Below are 18359 nucleotides of genomic sequence, written 5' to 3'. Positions count from 1 at the left end.
GGGGGGAGGTGGGTTGTTACTTTGTGAGGGTGAAAAGGGTAACTATTGCATTGTTCTGTACACCTGAAACTAACAATAAAAAAAGAAAAAAGACCTGCTGCTCCTAATAATGAATTGACATGTCACTATTTCATTATAATTTTCTATATTATTTATTTTACTTGTGTTATAAATACAAGGAGACGGTATAATAAAGAATTAAAGACAGGTCTAGGCTTGAATCATGGGTTACCCTACTTCCTATTTCAGAGGACAGAATAATTTCCCCATTGGTAAAATAAGTATAAGTGTAATTATTTCACAAAGTTGTTATAAGAATTAGCTCATTAAGTGGAAGCAGCTATTTTTTCTTCATACTGTTATAGATAAGTTACTTAATAATGTCACCTTTGGTAGCTATAACTGGATATTTATTTAGCACTTGCCTAACTAAATTTTCTTTTTTCCTTTGCTGTTGTAGTTTGGAGGCTCTAAATGCTGTCATACTATATGTGTATCTCAATTTTTATTGTAACAGTGGTAAATACATGCTGTAAAAAATTTCAAACCATACAGATATATTTGAAATCAAAACGTTAAAATTTCTTTCCCTGCTTCCCAGTGCTCTCTACCTAGGAGATAAGCACTGTTAAAGATTTGTATCTTCTGCAAGTCTTTCCACATTAGTGCACATAGGCTTACCTCATTCTTAATAGCTGCGTATTCTGTTGTATGGATATCTATAATGCATTTAACTGTCTCCTAATAATAGAAATTTAGGTTGTTTTTAGGTCTTTGTATAGCAAACACTAAAATGAACATCCTTATACAAATATCTTTGCATACTTAAGAGAGTGTATCTATCATACGGATTCCTATTGCTGGGTTTGTACCTTTAAAATTTTTATAAATATTTGCAAATTGGCCTCCCAAAATGTTATACCGATTTACCTTCCCATCACCAGTGTAGTGAAAAGTGCCTGCTTCTCAAGACCTTTTTCAGTTCTATGTTTTACTAAACGCTAAACTTTTTGTCATAGAAATAGGTGAAAAATAGGATTATCTTGTTTGAAGTCATATTTCTTTAATTTTAAGTAAAGTTGAACATTTTTCATATGTATATGTATCATTTCTCTTTCCGTAAACTGCTTGTACATAATCTTTGCCCATTTTTTTTACCTGTTAAATTTTTTTATACCTTCATTGAAAATGTATTTACCTAAAGATGTACAGTTTTAAAGATCTCTAATTTTTATCCTTTAGGCATTTCATATTCTGGCATTGGGCTTACTAGAAGAAAAACACCAGCTTCAAAATGCTCCTGAAGAAGAAGTAACATTTGACTTTTACCATAAGGCTTCAAGTATGTTTTAGTCGGAGTGAATGATAATGTGTTCATTTTGCACTGTCTTTAACCTGGAAGAACAAGATAAGTTTAGATTTTTATTAAATGCTACCTGACTAAAAGGGCCGGCCGAATGGCTCAGTTAGTTAAGAGCTCGCTCCAGAGTGCAAGCTCTGAGCAACATGGTCGCCGGTTCGATTCCCAGCCCGAGCTGAGCTGCCGCTGAGATGCCAACAGGTGGCAGGAAGGCTCAGTTAAAAAAATAAATATGTAAATACTACCTGATTAAAACAGTTTTTTCAAAGCACACTCCAGGGACATTCATTACAAGACCAAGAGATGAGAATCATTTCATTTTCTATTTACACACTGTATTTTTTAGATCCTTGAAGATATCATAGACCTATTTAGTTTATGGATATAACAGCTCCTCCCACTTTCATACTTTTGGAACTTTGGTTCTTATTTAAGTGCTTTTATTATACTAGACAGTAAGCCATGTGGAGGAAAGGCAAGAGAGATCAGTAAGAGTAACTTTCACTTAGCAGCCCTGGTGGAAAATGTACAAGAGAGACAAAGTAATTCAAGATTTTCAAGTTGTTTAATGTAGTACTTAGTACTTGATGTAATTGCAGATTCGTCCATTGAAAATGTAATTAAGGGATTGATTTCAGACTCTGGTTATCAATGTGAATAACATTAACTATAAATTATAATTTATACATAATTATAAAGATCTATATTTATTTATGATATGTAATTTTTGTGTTTAAAAAAGGATTAGGAAGGTCGACAACGAATGCTCAGAATATACAAATGCTTTTGGAAAAACTTAAAGGAATTCCCCAATTAGAAGGCCAGAAGGATATGATAACATGGATACTACAGGTAAACCTGAAGAAATGAACTGATTATATCTTGGTTTAATTGTTTAAGAATCCTCTCTTTGCCTCTAAAATTAAACCACTATATTCTTCAATTAGAAAGTCATTTATTACCGATTTTCATGGTTACGCCTATGTTGTCATGTTAATATTTCTTTTTTCCCTATGTGTTAGTGGTTTTTTAAAAAATAAATTAAGATATATTCATTTGTGTCATCATTTAGTCAACATATATTGAATGCCTACTATGTACCGTGCTCATTTCTAGACTCTGAACAAGACAAGGCGTTTGCTATCATGAAGCATACATACTACTTGAGATACAGATAATAAACAAGAAAATACCAAGATATTTCAGTAGATGCATAGGGAGTAACTTTAGATTGGCAATCAAAAAGGCCTCTCTTAGGAGGTGACATTGGAACCTAATGACATGAAGCCAGCCTTACAAGAGACTGCAAGAGTACTCTAGAAGGAGGGAACAGAAAAGCAAAAGCTCTAAGGTGGCCAGAAAGAAAGTCACCGTGACTAGTGCACAGTGGGGGAGGGAGAGAATGGTAGTCAGCAAGGTCAGAGGGGCAGCCAGGAGCCAGACCATATGACCTTACAGGTGAGGGTAAAGTGGCGGATTTTATTTTTGAGTACAGTGGGAAGCGAGTGAAGGATTTTAAGTGACATTATCTGGCCTATAGTTTTTACAAGATCACATTTTCTGCTGTGGGATAAATGGATTATAGGCAACAAGAGTAAAATCATGGAAACCATTAGAAGACTTGGCAGCAATCCTGGTGAGAAATGGGCATCACCTAGGCTAAGGATGCAGATGGTGAAAAGCTGGACTGATTCAAGTATAATTTGATGGTAGATTCTATAGAACTAACTGATAGATTTGATGGAAAGGGATGAGGGAAATAAAGGAGTCAACAAGCTCCTGGATTTGGAGCCTGAACGAATGGGTGGATGGCAGTGCCTTTGACGAGTGAATAAGAGATAGGGAGAGAGGCCAGGAATGTTACTTTAATGGAAAATCCTGAACATGTAAACGTGAAGCCAAGGTTATGGAGTTTCCCCTCACTGTATTTATTAAAATATTCTGATGTTATCAGCTAGATATTGTTTTGGTAATTAGAATATAGAGTGGTTATTTTCCACATTCATATCAATTAGAGATCTTTATACTGATTTGTACTTCAGCAAGTCAGCCCTTTTGATTACTTAATCAGAGACACTTCTTAAGCAAGCTTAATGTAATTGGATCTGTAACTATAAGATAATATTGTTATTAAGATTTCTCTTGAAGTAGATTTCATGAATATTTAGTATTTGTGTTAAATTGATCAACATAATCATTTAAAAATATAAAACCGAAACAGAAAAGAAATAGTTAACTATTCTACCTTTATTAAGAAAGTAAATAGAACTGTCATTTAGTCCAACATTTCTGTCCTATAGACATGGTGTTATAAATTGGAGATCTAGTCCTCAAAATTTATTTTCTATTTGAATACCAGAATTCATTGTCAAAATGTACCAAAAAAGCACAAGTATCTGCTCTTATAAACATTAAGTATTAATATTTTATCCAAATACTTAATATAAAATTTTCTTATAAGTTCCTTGTGGGATGCTTTTCCATATGAGACTGAGGCTCCTTCAAAATTTCAATAAGTTTATGGATATACTATCATATTCCTGAAAACCTTAATGTTTGTTAAAAAGAATGATATGGCTGTTCTGTAAACATATCCCAAGATAAATGATTGAGTGAAAAAGGTAGGAAACAGTGTATACACGTATAGCAGGATCACTTTTTATGAATATATTTAAATATAGAGAATTAACATTTTTTATTTTTCCTGGCAAAAGCAGAAGTATGGCCACACCTGCAGATTGTATCAGTTGATTTTCCTACCTGCAGACTCCTCCTTTGCTGGATTGCTAATCAACTAGGGGAGGTGTTTGTCACAGTCAGGAGTCACTTTATGTGTGCACGTGTTTTTTTTTTTTTGTGTGTGTGTGTGTGTGTGTGTGTGTGTGTGTGTGTGTGTGTTTGTGTGTAAATAGTTTAAGTCAGACATTTGGAGACATGATGACAAAATCAGACTAGTGAATTTTTCTGTTCCCGGTCAATTTAACCAGATCTTTTAACGTTTCATTTGTTTTTCAGATGTTTGACACAGTGAAGCGATTAAGAGAAAAATCTTGTTTAATTGTAGCAACTACATCAGGATCAGAATCTATTAAGAATGATGAGGTAATAACATTATAATAATGGTGACATTCATCTCTGTCTTTGAACTTTGCTGGTATGAGAGAGCTGCTGCTTTTTGTTAGAAGGAACCTGTTTATTATAAAGTATATGAGATGTCCATCTTCTTTTGTTCATCATGTTTCTGTACTGTAGGGATTAGTGTTACTTGACATGTACCTATCCAATACACATGTATTTTACAAAAATCAGGAAATTGATGTGTAGTGGAGCTCTGTTGGAAATACTATATTAATTTAAAAAATATTTTAATATCTAAAATTGGGATATGTCTTATAATCGATGGCCCTTTATAATTGAATCAGCAGCATTCTTAGTGGGACACAAGATAATGGTACATCTTAGATTCAGTGAAATATGGTAATATTTAGGTTATGAATTTCCATAATATAATGAATCAGGTTTTGATTACTTTAATCTTAAAATTATTAGAATATTATTACTTATGGTTATTAACTATCCTTCCAAAAAGGAATACACCAGTCTTAAGTTAGAATAAACAATAAAAATATACCAATACATTCAGTAATATTGTTAAAATTCTCAGTCTTTGCAATGCATCTAGAATAACAGACTATCATCAAGTTGGCCTAAATTGATTAAATGACAATGATTAAATGACTGACAGTTTTAAAAATTTTGTTTCATTTAATTTTTTTTCTTAATGTACTTGCATTGAGTATAAAAGACAGTCTATTTGATATTTAAGGAACTTGGCCTTTATGTTAAATTATTGAAATAACCAAAGGAGCACTTAGTTATATGATGTAATGGAGCCAGCCAGTATGCTAATTTTGAGGCATCAGACTGAACCTAGGCTTAGGGAGTGGGGTAATCACTGTTGTTAGTGATTGTTAGTTAGTGTTGTTAGACTCTCACTCTAGGAAATTTTGCCTGACTGAACAGTATATGTAAATTGTTAACAATGGCTCTTACCTAATTTTTGTGGTTTCTTAATACCCAGATTACTCATGATAAAGAAAAAGCAGAACGAAAAAGAAAAGCTGAAGCTGCTAGGCTGCATCGTCAGAAGATCATGGCTCAGATGTCTGCCTTACAGAAAAACTTCATTGAAACTCACAAACTCATGTATGACAGTACATCAGAAATGTCTGGGAAAGAAGACTCCATTATGGAGGAAGAGAGGTAAAACAAAGCAAAATTAAATATGAGCAACTCATTTTTTTTAAGGAAAAATTACATACTCATTTTAAATAATATTTTTCTTTTTTTTTTTTTTTTATTGGGGAACAGCCATGGTCATTGGTTACACGTTGTTTTCATGCTACAGTGGCATAGTTGACTCTTTAGGGAGGGTGCAGTTCACTGTGGCCCATGTGGGGATCGAACTGATAACCTTGGTGTTATCAGCACCATGCTCTAACCAGCTGAGCTAACGGGTCACCCCAATAGTGTTTTTCTAAAATGTATTTTATAGTGAGATAAATTACATTATTTTTAAGGCAGGAAGGGGACAGTAAAGGCTCTAAGGTACCTACTGAATATAATTTTATGTTGACGAACAGTTCAAGTGCACAATAAAGTTTGTTGGAAACCTTTATGCAAAAAAAGATATGAAGATGGGAACAGAAAAAATAGAAATCAGCTCCTGTTATTTTATATACATGAGCTTTTTGAGGACACATTTATATATTAGTTCATATATTCTACATCACTTTTATGATTTCTGATAAAAATGATGGCAGTTACTACAAATTGAAAAACATCCTTCAGAAAAAGGTGGTTTATATTAGTTTTTCTTTTTTTCTTAAAGAGAAAGAAGACAGTGCATATATAGTCATGGATAGCACATTGGAATTAGAATCAGTAAATCTTATTTTCTGAGTCCTGACTGTAGTATGCTCTTGGGGAAATCCATTAGCCTCTGAGAGCCATGGTTTGTGGGCTGTTATATCGATACAATGAGAAAAGGGAGGAGTCAAAATAATGGTACTTTTAAAAGCATTCCAGTTTAAAATATCAAAAATACTTCCTATGCTTATTTTTTTACCCTGTGCTTATTTTTAAAAACAAGCTTTCACTGCTCTTTAAAGCAGTGTATGTTGTAGATACTTTTAAGATATTGTGATTTTGCATTAACAGTAGAAACATGCTCTACATAATATATCTGTAATCCTAAAGCTGAGTATACTAACAAAAACTACAAGGAATAAAGGCTACATATTTTAAAGATTAAAAAAAAAGATATGGAGGTAAGCTGTCCTTGGATGACTATAGTAATAAAACTAGAAATTAATACAAAACTTGAAACAATAAGCAGAAAGTCCCAATCCTCTAATACTATGTATCAACAATGTGTTATTTAGAAAGTAATGAAAAAGAGACTACTATATATTTATCCAAACAAGAAGATGCAAGCAAAATTTTAATTAATGACTTTAATGCTTTCATTATTTATTTTTATTGCCTGATCAATTGCACACATAAAATGATGAATGTGTTTCATTGAAAACAATTAAAATAGTAAGTCCCCTTTGAGCATTCTCTACATTCCTGCTCTTTATCCACATATAACCATTGCCATAAATACAGTTGTTCTAGACCTCTTCCTATGCATTTATAAACATATGTACATAGAGAAATTATGAATCTTGTTTTGTGGTTTATTTTTATTTTACCATACCTTTTGTTTTGTAGCTTGCTTTTTCACTCAATGACTTATAAATTTTTTCATGTCAATATATATAGCTCTATACTATAGATTCTACATCGTTCTTATGACTGCTGCATAGTATTCCATAGTGTGAAAATACACACACACACCCCACACACCCCACACACACACATGTATAAATAAACGCAATATTTTATTTATCAGATTTTGGACGTTTAAGTAGTTTTCCCCTTATTTCCCAGTTGTCCCTTATTTCAAACAATGTGTGTGTGTGTGTAGAACATTTTGTATGTTACCCTTGTGTAATTGTACAAGTGCTTCTCAAGGGTGGAATCTAATATAAAAGGGCTAGGTCGTAATTATTTAAAATTTTAGTAGATACCACCACATTGCCCTTCCAAGTAGCATTACCAATTTGTACTCCCAGCAGAGTATGAGAGTGCCTATTTTCTTTATTTTCACCAATACTTAACGTTATCAGCACTTGAAAATATTGAATATAATCAAAATTATAAATTTGTGCCTGTCTGAATTTCCCTGATTACCACTTAGTGCTAAGTTGAACATCTTTTCATATGATTGTTCGCTAGCCTGTTACATTTTGTCTTCTGGGAATTGCCTGTTATTATCCTGTGCCCATTTCTATTGGGTGCTTTGGTTTTGTCTTACTGATTTGTAGAAGCCCTTTAAAATTATGGATACTAAACATTGTTTTCTGTTTCTCATTTTATCCCTATTTCTTTAATATTAATTATGAAGGTCAGCCATAGAGAAGTTTTCAATGTTGATAAAGACAGCTTTATTAGTCTTTTTGAGTTTTAATTTTTTGTATCATGTTTAAAAAGGCTTTTCTTATCCCAGAGTCACAAATATATTTTCTTATATTATTTAAAAACAAAATTTTAATTACACAATTAACACATTTTCTTGTTAAAAATCAAATCATGAAGATAAAACTAACATTCCATTTGAGCACTGGCCCAAATCCTTGACCCCCTTTTTGCCCTTTCTCAGAGATATTCTGATCATAAGTTTTATGTATATTGTTGGAATTGTTACTATGCTATTACATACAAATACATGTATCCATAGAAATCACACTGTGTCATTCAGCCTTTTGTTTTATTTGCATAAATGGAATTATGTACATAGCATTCTGCAGCTTCCCATTTTCACCCAATAGTATGTCTTGGAAATCTATACATGTTCTTACATATAAAACAAGCTCAGTGTTTCTCAGTCTTGGCATTTGGGCAGCAATTCTTTTTCATGCCCCGTGAATTTCAGGACATTTAATATCTGGCCCCTCATCCACTAAATTCCAGTAGTGTCACCTAGTCCTTATGATAACCAACAAGTAAACCTTACCCACATATTGCTGGATGTCTCCTAGGAGGTGGTACCACACCTAGCTGAGACGCACCGTTTAAAAACTGCATAGTATTCTGTATTACATAATTTCATTTACATTGATGATAACATTTAAGTTATTTCCAATTTATTGAATCATCTACGACATTTCAGGGAGCTTCTTGCACAGGTAGAGAGGCAGTACTGCAGAGTAGTTCAGAACCTGGCCTGTGAAGTCAGATCATATGGGTTAAATCCTGGCTGTTGCTACTTCCTAGTGATGAGTCATTAGGTAAGTCTCTTACCATCTCTAGGCCTCAGTTCCTTCATCTGAAAAATGAAGGTAACAATAGTACCTACCTCATAGGATTGTTGGAAGGATTAAATGGGTTAACATAAAGTCAAGTATTTGAAAGAGTGCCTCATATCACAATTAATGCTTTAAAAATATTTGCTATTATTTATTGTATTATTATTGTACACGTTGACCTAAGAATTGCTAACTCATTCAAGTGTAGTTTTTTATTTTAATATCTACTATAATAGAATAGAAACTTAAATGCCTAAAAAGAGGGAATGGATAAAACTATTATGGCACAGATAGTAAGAGTACTGTGCAGCTGTTGAAAAATAATGTTTCTGAAGAAATTTTAATGACATGAGAAAATTAAGATATGAATTAATAAAAGCAGGATGCTAATCTATATATGCAATATTATATTATGTAAAAGTTATAAATAGAAAGCAGACTGGAAAGAAATACAAGTGATTATCTCTAGGTTGTGAGAGTGTAATGCCTTTTATTTTCTTCCTTATACTTTTCTAGATTTTCCAAAAATTCTTAATAAGCATGTATTACTTTTATAATCAGAAAAAAAACAGATAACCCAGCTTCTTGGTACAATAAATTAAATATAATTATAATATACATTCTACTTTGTGATCTGCTGATTTTGCACTTAGCAACACAGAATATATTTTCTACTAAGCAAATTAACTAATAAAAACCAGGGAATAATTTTAAGCTAATTGCTCAATATCAGTTTTATTTTGTTTTTATTCTTAAATTTCTTGCCCTACAGTTACTTAAAATCTATCAAAATATAAAGATAAGTGACCAAAACGTGTGTCCTCATTTGTGGTCGTTTCTCTTGGTAGCACTCCAGCAGTCAGTGACTACTCTAGAATTGCTTTGGGTCCTAAACGGGGTCCGTCTATTACTGAAAAGGAGGTGCTGACATGCATCCTCTGCCAAGAAGAACAAGAGGTGAAAATAGCAAATAATGCCATGGTATTATCGGCCTGTGTCCAGAAATCCACTGCTTTAACCCAGCACAGGGGAAAACCCATAGAGCTCTCAGGGGGTATGTATTGTTTAATAAATAATCTTTTGAGCGTTTCTTTTCATACCTATGTAATTAGAAAAAATACTGTCTGAAAGAAGTTTGGGAGTGTGATTGTATGTAGCCTTGTCAGATCACAGTTTATTCATATGAAAAATGTACTCTAGGTTTTTACTTGCCATGTTGGTTCCTTTGTTTTATTTATTTTATTTTATTCTTGTTAGCACTTGGCCACATTACTTGTTCTCTCTCTTAGTCTCTCTCTCTCTCTCTCTCTCTCTCTCTCTCTCTCTCTCTCTCTCTCTCTCTCTCTCCCCCGCCCCCCATTTCTCTGCTCTACTATTTGAAAGTAGGATGCAGGCATCATGACATTTCATCCCTAAATATTTCCACATGCATTATCTAAAACTAAGGACAATCTATTATACATCTACTATACCATTATAACATTTAAGAAAATTAATAATTCAGGAATATCACCTAATATAAAATCCACATTTGAATTTTCCCACCTGCCCTTAAAATGTCTTTTTTTAGCTAGACTTTTTTTTTCATTTAGAATCCAGTCATGTTTCATGTATTGTGTTAGTTATGTGTCTTTTAGTCTATTTTAGTCTAGAATAGTCACTTGCCTTTTTTCTTTTCATGATAATAACTTTTTTTGAAGAATGCAAGCGATTTGTCTTATGTCTTACATTGTGGATTTGTCTAATTGTTGGCTCATGATTAGGCTCATGTTAAACATATTCTTGGCAGGAAAACTAATTAGCTAATATATTATACTTCTGACATCACATCAGGAGTTAGCTGCTTTATTTTTTATATACCTTGGAATGATAATATTGGTTTAAAAAAAGGGGGGGGCTAACATTTATTGAATACTTACCATGTGCCAGGCACAGATTATATGCTTTCTTTGTATTTACTCACTTAATCTTTACAATAGCCCTATGAATTAGGTACCAATATTGGCTCCGTTTTATAGATGAAGGAACTGAGGCACAGAGAAGTTAAGTAACTTGCCCAAGAGAGTTATAAGTGATGAAATCAGACTTTGAACCCATAGTCTGTGCTTTTATTCAGTAGATTATAATGCCCCTAAATGTCCCTTTAAATTACCCAGTCAAATTACTCTTAAAATTACAAAAGTAAAGTATGCTTGAGTCATTGAAAATCACTTCAACAACCAAGATACTGTAACTTAAACCTAATGTTCAAAATAAAAATGTAAGTGAAGATTAGACGTTATCATTAATCCATACTAATTTTAGAATCATACCTGGAAGTCTAGTTTTACATTTCCCTCTTTTTTAAATTAAGAAAATATGTCCTGCTATCATGATATTGTGACACTTTTCTTGGACATTCCTGAGAAAGTTTATGATTAGAATTTTAGAAAAAGATAGCCTCTTTTTCTTTGCCTTTTATGACTGTGAGAGAGATGATTACATCTCTCATTTTTGTCTTCCTGTACCAGAAACCCTGGACCCACTTTTCATGGATCCAGACTTGGCATATGGCACTTACACAGGAAGCTGTGGTCATGTAATGCATGCAGTGTGCTGGCAGAAGTAAGTTGTCCTTCTGACATGTTCTTGAAAGAAACTAGGAATATTGAAGTTCACTAAAGGCCACAAAAAGGCATGTTTTCCCATGTGTTCTTTCCTTCCTTCCTTATTTGAATAATTGAAGCAGTTTTAATTACCAATTTCATTTGTGTGGTACTCATATTATCACCCTTAGAAATTGGCATGTAAAGTTATAAACTTAAAATTTTCACTCTTCCTTTGTACCTACTCTCCACTAACTTATTAGTTGTTCTTGATCAGTATTTGTGTAATAGAAGCAGTAATCTTTATAAAAAATTTATTTTCCTCCAAACACAGCGAAAAAGTAACTTTGAGATAAGACAAGAAATTCTAGTTCTACCTCTGGAAGAGATAAAAATTCAGAAATATAATTCCTGGGAAATTTTGTATAGGGTTCACCCATTTGGCACTAGGTTGAAATACATAATGTTCCTATAGCCAATGACTTGACTACTTCAGTTGGTCATTGAGGGAAATAGTGTCTACATTGTATCTTCATGGTGTTGAGGCAGGAGACAAGTTATGATTCAGTAAAATTATTTAAAAATTTTTTCTATCCTGATGAGTCCTCCAGTTTTCCCCCAAAAGAATGGGCACCCTATTTCTTCTAGTTCTGTAGAACTAGAATTTCTTGTCCTATTCTATCTCAACTTGTCCTATTATAACTTGTGTATTTTTGCATGTAGATTTTAAAGACATTTATTGAGGCAAAAATTTCAGATTTTTCTCACTTGGATTAGACCAAAGATACATGTATAGTTCTGAATGGACCTGTGTCTTGGAATTTTGCAGATATTTTGAAGCTGTACAGCTGAGCTTTCAGCAGCGTATTCATGTTGACCTTTTCGACTTGGAGAGTGGAGAATATCTTTGCCCTCTTTGCAAGTCTCTGTGCAATACTGTGATCCCCATTATTCCTTTGCAACCTCGAGCGATAAACAGGTATATTTTAATTTCTGTTTTGATTAATTTTATAAAAAGCTGTCTTTAATCCTTTCATTGTGCCTGTTTTGGTTAGATTACTAGTTTCTTTTTTGCTTTTTAAAGTAATACTTTTTCATTTTATAATATATTCTACTTAAAAATATGATTAAAATTAGTTCCAATTTTTGGTCTCTAAAACAGCTGGAATATTCAGTTACTCAAATCTATATGTTGTGTGTAAATCTTCCAATTGCCATTAAAGCAATAGAACTTTGATCTCTTTCTTAGCATTCACAGAAGGAGAAAAGATGCAAAGAAGATTCATTCTTTACATATAGTCCTTTGCCACAATTTGTTGCTATTTGGAGTTTCGTTTCTCTAAAAGTCTTTGTGTTGTTATTATTATTATTATTATTATTATTATTATTATTATTTTAAGATTTTATTGGGGAATCGGGAAAGGGGAACAGACAAGTTGCTGTCTTTTTGTTTTTCGGTCTATTGGGTTGTCGGAAAAGTCATGACACATTTTTGCAATGAAAAACAGAAAAAATACGTCATGACTTTTCCGACAACCCAATAGTTGTGGAGGATGTCGCTTCACTGACCCATGTTGGTATTATCATTGTGCTCTTCCGGGATGAGGCAGTTGCTCACCGGCCATTGGACGGCCATTTACGGTGGCTCACGGCAGCCCAGCTCCAGGTCCAGCTGTTGCTCACCATCTTAGCTGTAGAGGGTGCAGCGTCACTGGCCCTTCATGTGGGATCCGAACCGAGACCCTGCTGCTCAGAGCAGGCGTCCCAAGCCAACTCTTAACCAGTGTGCCACTTGGCCGGCCCCGTAGTATTATTTTTAATTCTTCTTTTCTACTCATCTAAATGCTCCAGTTTTACAGACATAGAGAAAAAGTTAACTGTATGAGTAAAAACAATTGATTCATCACATATCTTTGGATAGTTTTTGAGCATTTAGACTAAGTTTTTGTATTTTGATCACCTGTAAATGGAGTTTAACAGCAAATTCATTAATTTTTATGACAACTAGAACACTTAATTGTGTATTTGTTTATTCTCACTGTTCTACCTGATGATAACAGTACTATTTGTTGTTATTATTTTATTTCTTTAAAACTCATTGAATTTGGAATGATGACCAAAGTTGTAATAAAGAATGTGGTTTTGTTGGTAAAAAAAAACACTTTAAACATGTTTCCACAACAAAAGAATTCAAAGGTAATAGGTTTGGCAAGAAGGTTCAGTAAGTAGTTACTCTATCTTTACTGTTCCATGTCATTAGAAAAAACCTCATTTGGAAATTGTCTTCCACTCAGCATGTTGGGGCATAGAATATCATCTTTTTGGAAGAAGGTGACATCAGAAAGATTTATCCTTTTTTCTTTTTTTGAGTAATTGATACGTCCTAGGCACTCTACTAAGCACTTACTATGTTACTTATTTAATACTCAAAATAGTCTAATGAAGTAGGTACTGTTATTCCCATTTAAATATAAGAAATTGGGGAGTATGACAGACCCAGGATTTGAACACAGACCTGACTCCAAGGCCTTACCTAACTATACATATAAAGACAAAGATAAAATAAATTGTAATAAAGTATAGTGACTTTCCTACTTCTTGTTAGCCTGTACAAGCCTTTTTTACACACTGATTACATTGGTTCCCCAAATAAGGATTATTAAACATGTAAATTAGTCTCTAAAGGAATATTCAGCACCTTCTTTCCTTGATGTCTTTAAGAATAGGATGCTTCGGGGCAATCCTTTCTAAAGTTAGACTGATCCTTACAACTGGGTATCTTCAAATCCTGTGATGTTTTTAATCTATAGTAACAATTTTGTTACTTAGGATCTGAAATACATAATTATAAATAACACTTTTATTAGGCACTTGAGCTTACCTGTGTAGTTGATTACATTTGCTATTTGTTTTTAGAAAATCAACATGAGTATAAGATATTAAAGCTAAAACTATATAAAAAAACTTTATCAAAACTAATAATAAGCTAGCATTTTAAAAAATATATTGGAGGGCCAACCGAGTGGCACATTGGTTAAGAGCTGGCTTGGAACGCCAGCTCTGTGCAGTAGGACCCTGGTTCAGATACCACATGAGGGCCAGTGACACTGCCCTCTACAGCTAAGATGGTGAACAACAGCTCGACCTGGAGCTGGGCTGCCCTGAGTTGCCGGCGATGGCGTAGGCTGCAGCCCCTGCTGCAGTGGGCTGCCATAAGCTACCGTGTGTGGCTGGCAGCCAGCGTGAGCGGCTGGCAGCCGATGTGAGCTGCCAAGAGCCGCTGTGAGCGGCCGTCCAGAGACCGGCGACCGATCTGCCTCACCCAGGAAGAGCACAATGATAATACCAACATGGGCCAGTGAAACAACATCCTCTACAACTAGACTGAAGAACAAAAGGACAGCAACTTATCTGTTCCCCTTTCCCCGATTCCCCAACACTGTTCCCCTCCCCCAATTCCCCAATAAAATCTTAAATAAATAAATATATGTTATGACCAATCATAGGACAATTTCATTTCCGAGAACTAAAAAAGTTCTTAGATCAAGTTTGTGCCCAGATACATGAATTTTGGCACAATTTATTATATATTTTAACTTTACGCAAGAATGTCCTTTCAATAAGCAAATTCCTGTTTTATAGTCCTTTTTAGTAACACCTTTTCTGGTCCCTTTTGGTTGTTAACAGTTTGGATCAAATCCCTGCCCTTATGGAATTTAGATTACAAAGAGGAGAATCAACAATGAACATACAAATACAAAGTGTTGATTAGTGAGAAATATGAAAAAACCAAAGCAGCAGAGTAAAGGGCTAGAACAGACCAGTGCATGAGACTATTTCTAGACAGGGTTGTCAGGGAGCTTCTGTCCAAGATGGTGACATTTCAGTAGAGACGTGAAGGACAAGCAGTGCTACTGTCTGGGAGAAGAGAATTCCAAGCACAGGGCCCTGAGGTAGGAACACAATCAGCATATTCAAGGCACGGCAAAAAGGCAGCATGCTTGGAATGGAGCAAAGAGCCAGCTCAGAAAATGGCTTAGGAGCTAAGATTAGAGGTTAGAGTTGTATTTTATGTGTGATGGAAAACCACAGGAGTGTTTTGGACAGGGCAGTGATATGATGTGATTTACATTTTTAAAAGATCCCTCTGGTCAGCCACCTACAAAGGGATCTTTTAAATATGTAAATCAGATCGTGTATATGCCTGACCACTGCAGTGTACACCTGAAGCTGAATAATAATGAATTCCAACTATAATTTTGTATATATGGTAACAGAATGTGGAGTACAGCATGGGGAATAGACTCAGTGGAAGTGTAACAGCTATACATGATGTCAGGGGGGTAGTAGATTGGGAGAGGGGGGTTATCACTTTGTGAGGGGTGTAAAAGTCTAATTATTACATTATTTTGTACACCTGAAACTAATAATAAAAAAATGTCCCTCTTACTCTGCTGTGTGATGAATACATAGACATTAACGAAACACTGTTGTGGATGCAGGAAGAACAGTTAGTCTATTGAAATAGTCCAGGTGAGGGAGGATGTCACTTGGATTAGGGTAATAATCCAAAGTAGAAAGAAGTGATCAACTTGGGATATCTTTAGAAGGTAAAACCTGCAAGAGTAGCTGATAGATTAGAATGTGGGGTGCGAGGGAATCACATAAATCAATGGCAACACCTAGTTTCTGACTTGAGCAACTAGAATGGTGATTCCATTTACTGACATTAACTACTTCTAGGTGGTGGGCATATGGGTATTATCTTTTTCCTTGTGCTTTTAAAATTCCCTGCCCTCCCAAAACTACTTTTTTAGACACATGACCTAGGCAGTTGATCTGGAGGAATGACTTTTTCATAGAGCCATTTATCCAAGGAAGAACTCTACAAGTGCAGCTTTTCAGTTTGACTTTGTGCCAATGGCTTTAATAATTTTTAAATATCATTTTTCAGTGAGAATGCAGAAGCTCTTGCTCAACTTTTGACCCTGGCACGATGGATATCGACTGTTCTGGCCAGAATATCAGGTTATAATATAAAACATGCTAAAGGTTTGTTTAAAATTATTTTATATTTAGCTATAAGGGATGTGTCAGAATCTTTAGAATTTTTTTGGAAAAAAGTACTTATTACTATAAAATATGGTTTACAAATACATATTTGTTGAATATCAGGAAATGCAGGTTTCGTAAGCTCTGGCTAAGTTTGGCTTAAATCACTTTACTTGATTTAATAATTTTTTATACTTGGATGCAGTATAGACAGTGATTAATCTGGAGTCACACTGCTTGGATTTAAATCTTATATCCATCATTTACTGTCTGTGTGATCTTGGACAACTCTCTGTGCCTCAACTTTCTTATTTGTAAAATGGGAATAATAATAGTACCTATCTCATTGGTTGAAGGATTGAGTTATGTAAAGTAGAACTTACTGTGGTACATAGTAAATGCATTAGCCATTACTATTAATATTACTAATATTGTTAATGTATTATTAACAGTAATAACAAAAACAACATTTTTAAATTGTTACCTCATTTATGTATTCTTTACAATTGAGAGATAAGACTACCTAAAGACTGAGAAAAACAATGGCAAGCAGATTGGGGAGGGATATCAACATTTTAAGAGTGGTTAATACAGTGAGTTTTCCTGGGTACTTTTTTTCTTCCTTTATTTCCCAGCTTTGACCCCAGGGTAGCCTGAGTCACAGAACTGTGCAACAGACATGAACAGCAAAAAAAACCCCAAGAAAGATGCCCTCTTTCTGGCCAGAGGACCAGGAAAAGCAGCCCCACAGAGCTGGAGAGTGTAAAGGGAATTCCTACTGTAGTTTTTTCCTTTCTTCTGACCCTTTCTAAGGCTAGCCCCAGTCATGGTGGCCACATAAACACCTAAAATCCCAAGAGAAAACCTGTCTCTCTGGCCGGAGGAACTGGGAAAAAAGGACCCCTGCATTTCAAAGAATGCAGGGTGAATCCTCAATTATTTTTTTCTGTCTTTGCCTCACAGCATCACCCCAAAGGTCATCCCCAGTCACATGAATCACAGTACATGACAGCACAGGGGACTAAAACTGAGAGAAACTTCTCATTTTGACCAGAGAACTAGGAAAAAGGGCTCCTTGGAGTTAGTAAGGGGGAAGTTCCAGAGAGGAAGGAGTTATAGAAGGGAAATCTATTTTGAGACCAGCACAAGTCCTGGGCACACCCCTGAGCTGAACATATGCAGGACAGGGGCCAAAGAAGTATTGCAATAGGTACCAATAGCTTTGAGATCAAAGCTACGTTAAACCACTAGTTGAGCCGCAGACTAATCCCTGAGTAGTTGGTGTCCTGGCAGACACAAACAGTATAGTAAAGGCTCTGAAAACTAACATTGGAAATACCACCCACAGACTAGGAGACAGAACTTGTTGAACCTAATTAGGTTGATTGCCTACTAAAACAAAAAAGTGCATTTTCCCAGAGAATTTTAACAGGAACCAGATCCTCATCATGTAATATTCAAAATACCCAAGATACAATCCAGAATTACTCAACAAAGAACCAGGAGAATCTGACCAACTCTCAAGGGAAAAACAATCAAATGTCAATCCTGAGATGTTTTAATGTTGAACTTGCAGACAAAAAGTTTAAAGCAACTATATAATCATGAAACATAAGGTGAACACTCTTGAAATGAATGGAAAGATAGGTGTTCTCAGCAGAAAAGAAAAATAGAACTGTAAAAAAATAACTAAATGGAGATAGTATTGTAGAATTGAAAGAATACTATATGAAATAAAAATTAACTGATGTGCTCCATAGTAAAATAGAGATGGGTAGGTAGGAGTCAGTGAATAAGAAATTAGATCAAAGTCAAGTGAATTGAAATAAGAACAGTGGAAATTATCCAATCCATAGAATAGACAGAAAAAACAGTGGGGGGAAAAACATGCCTTAGGGACATATGGAATCACTTTTTTTAATCCAACATTTGTGTCTTGAAGTCCCAAAA

At 34.5% G+C, this 18359-nt stretch overlaps 1 protein-coding gene across 2 annotated transcripts in view; it reads left to right on the top strand.

Annotated features, from left to right (window-relative positions):
• The window catches only part of UBR1 (ubiquitin protein ligase E3 component n-recognin 1), a 119590-nt gene that overhangs the window by 66662 nt on the left and 34569 nt on the right, over window positions 1–18359 (top strand). For both annotated transcript variants that reach the window (XM_019645004.1, XM_019645003.1), the window contains exons 26-33: window positions 1243–1342; window positions 2103–2212; window positions 4376–4462; window positions 5442–5623; window positions 9621–9826; window positions 11283–11376; window positions 12187–12336; window positions 16312–16409. In XM_019645004.1, coding sequence (XP_019500549.1) covers window positions 1243–1342; window positions 2103–2212; window positions 4376–4462; window positions 5442–5623; window positions 9621–9826; window positions 11283–11376; window positions 12187–12336; window positions 16312–16409 — 1027 coding nt within the window. The remainder of the gene's footprint in view (window positions 1–1242; window positions 1343–2102; window positions 2213–4375; window positions 4463–5441; window positions 5624–9620; window positions 9827–11282; window positions 11377–12186; window positions 12337–16311; window positions 16410–18359) is intronic.

Source organism: Hipposideros armiger, unplaced genomic scaffold, assembly GCF_001890085.2.
Source record: "Hipposideros armiger isolate ML-2016 unplaced genomic scaffold, ASM189008v1 scaffold_92, whole genome shotgun sequence".
NCBI classification, from domain to species: domain Eukaryota; kingdom Metazoa; phylum Chordata; class Mammalia; order Chiroptera; family Hipposideridae; genus Hipposideros; species Hipposideros armiger.
The sequence above is the reverse complement of the archived record's forward strand: the minus strand, read 5'-3'. Positions and strand labels throughout refer to the sequence as shown.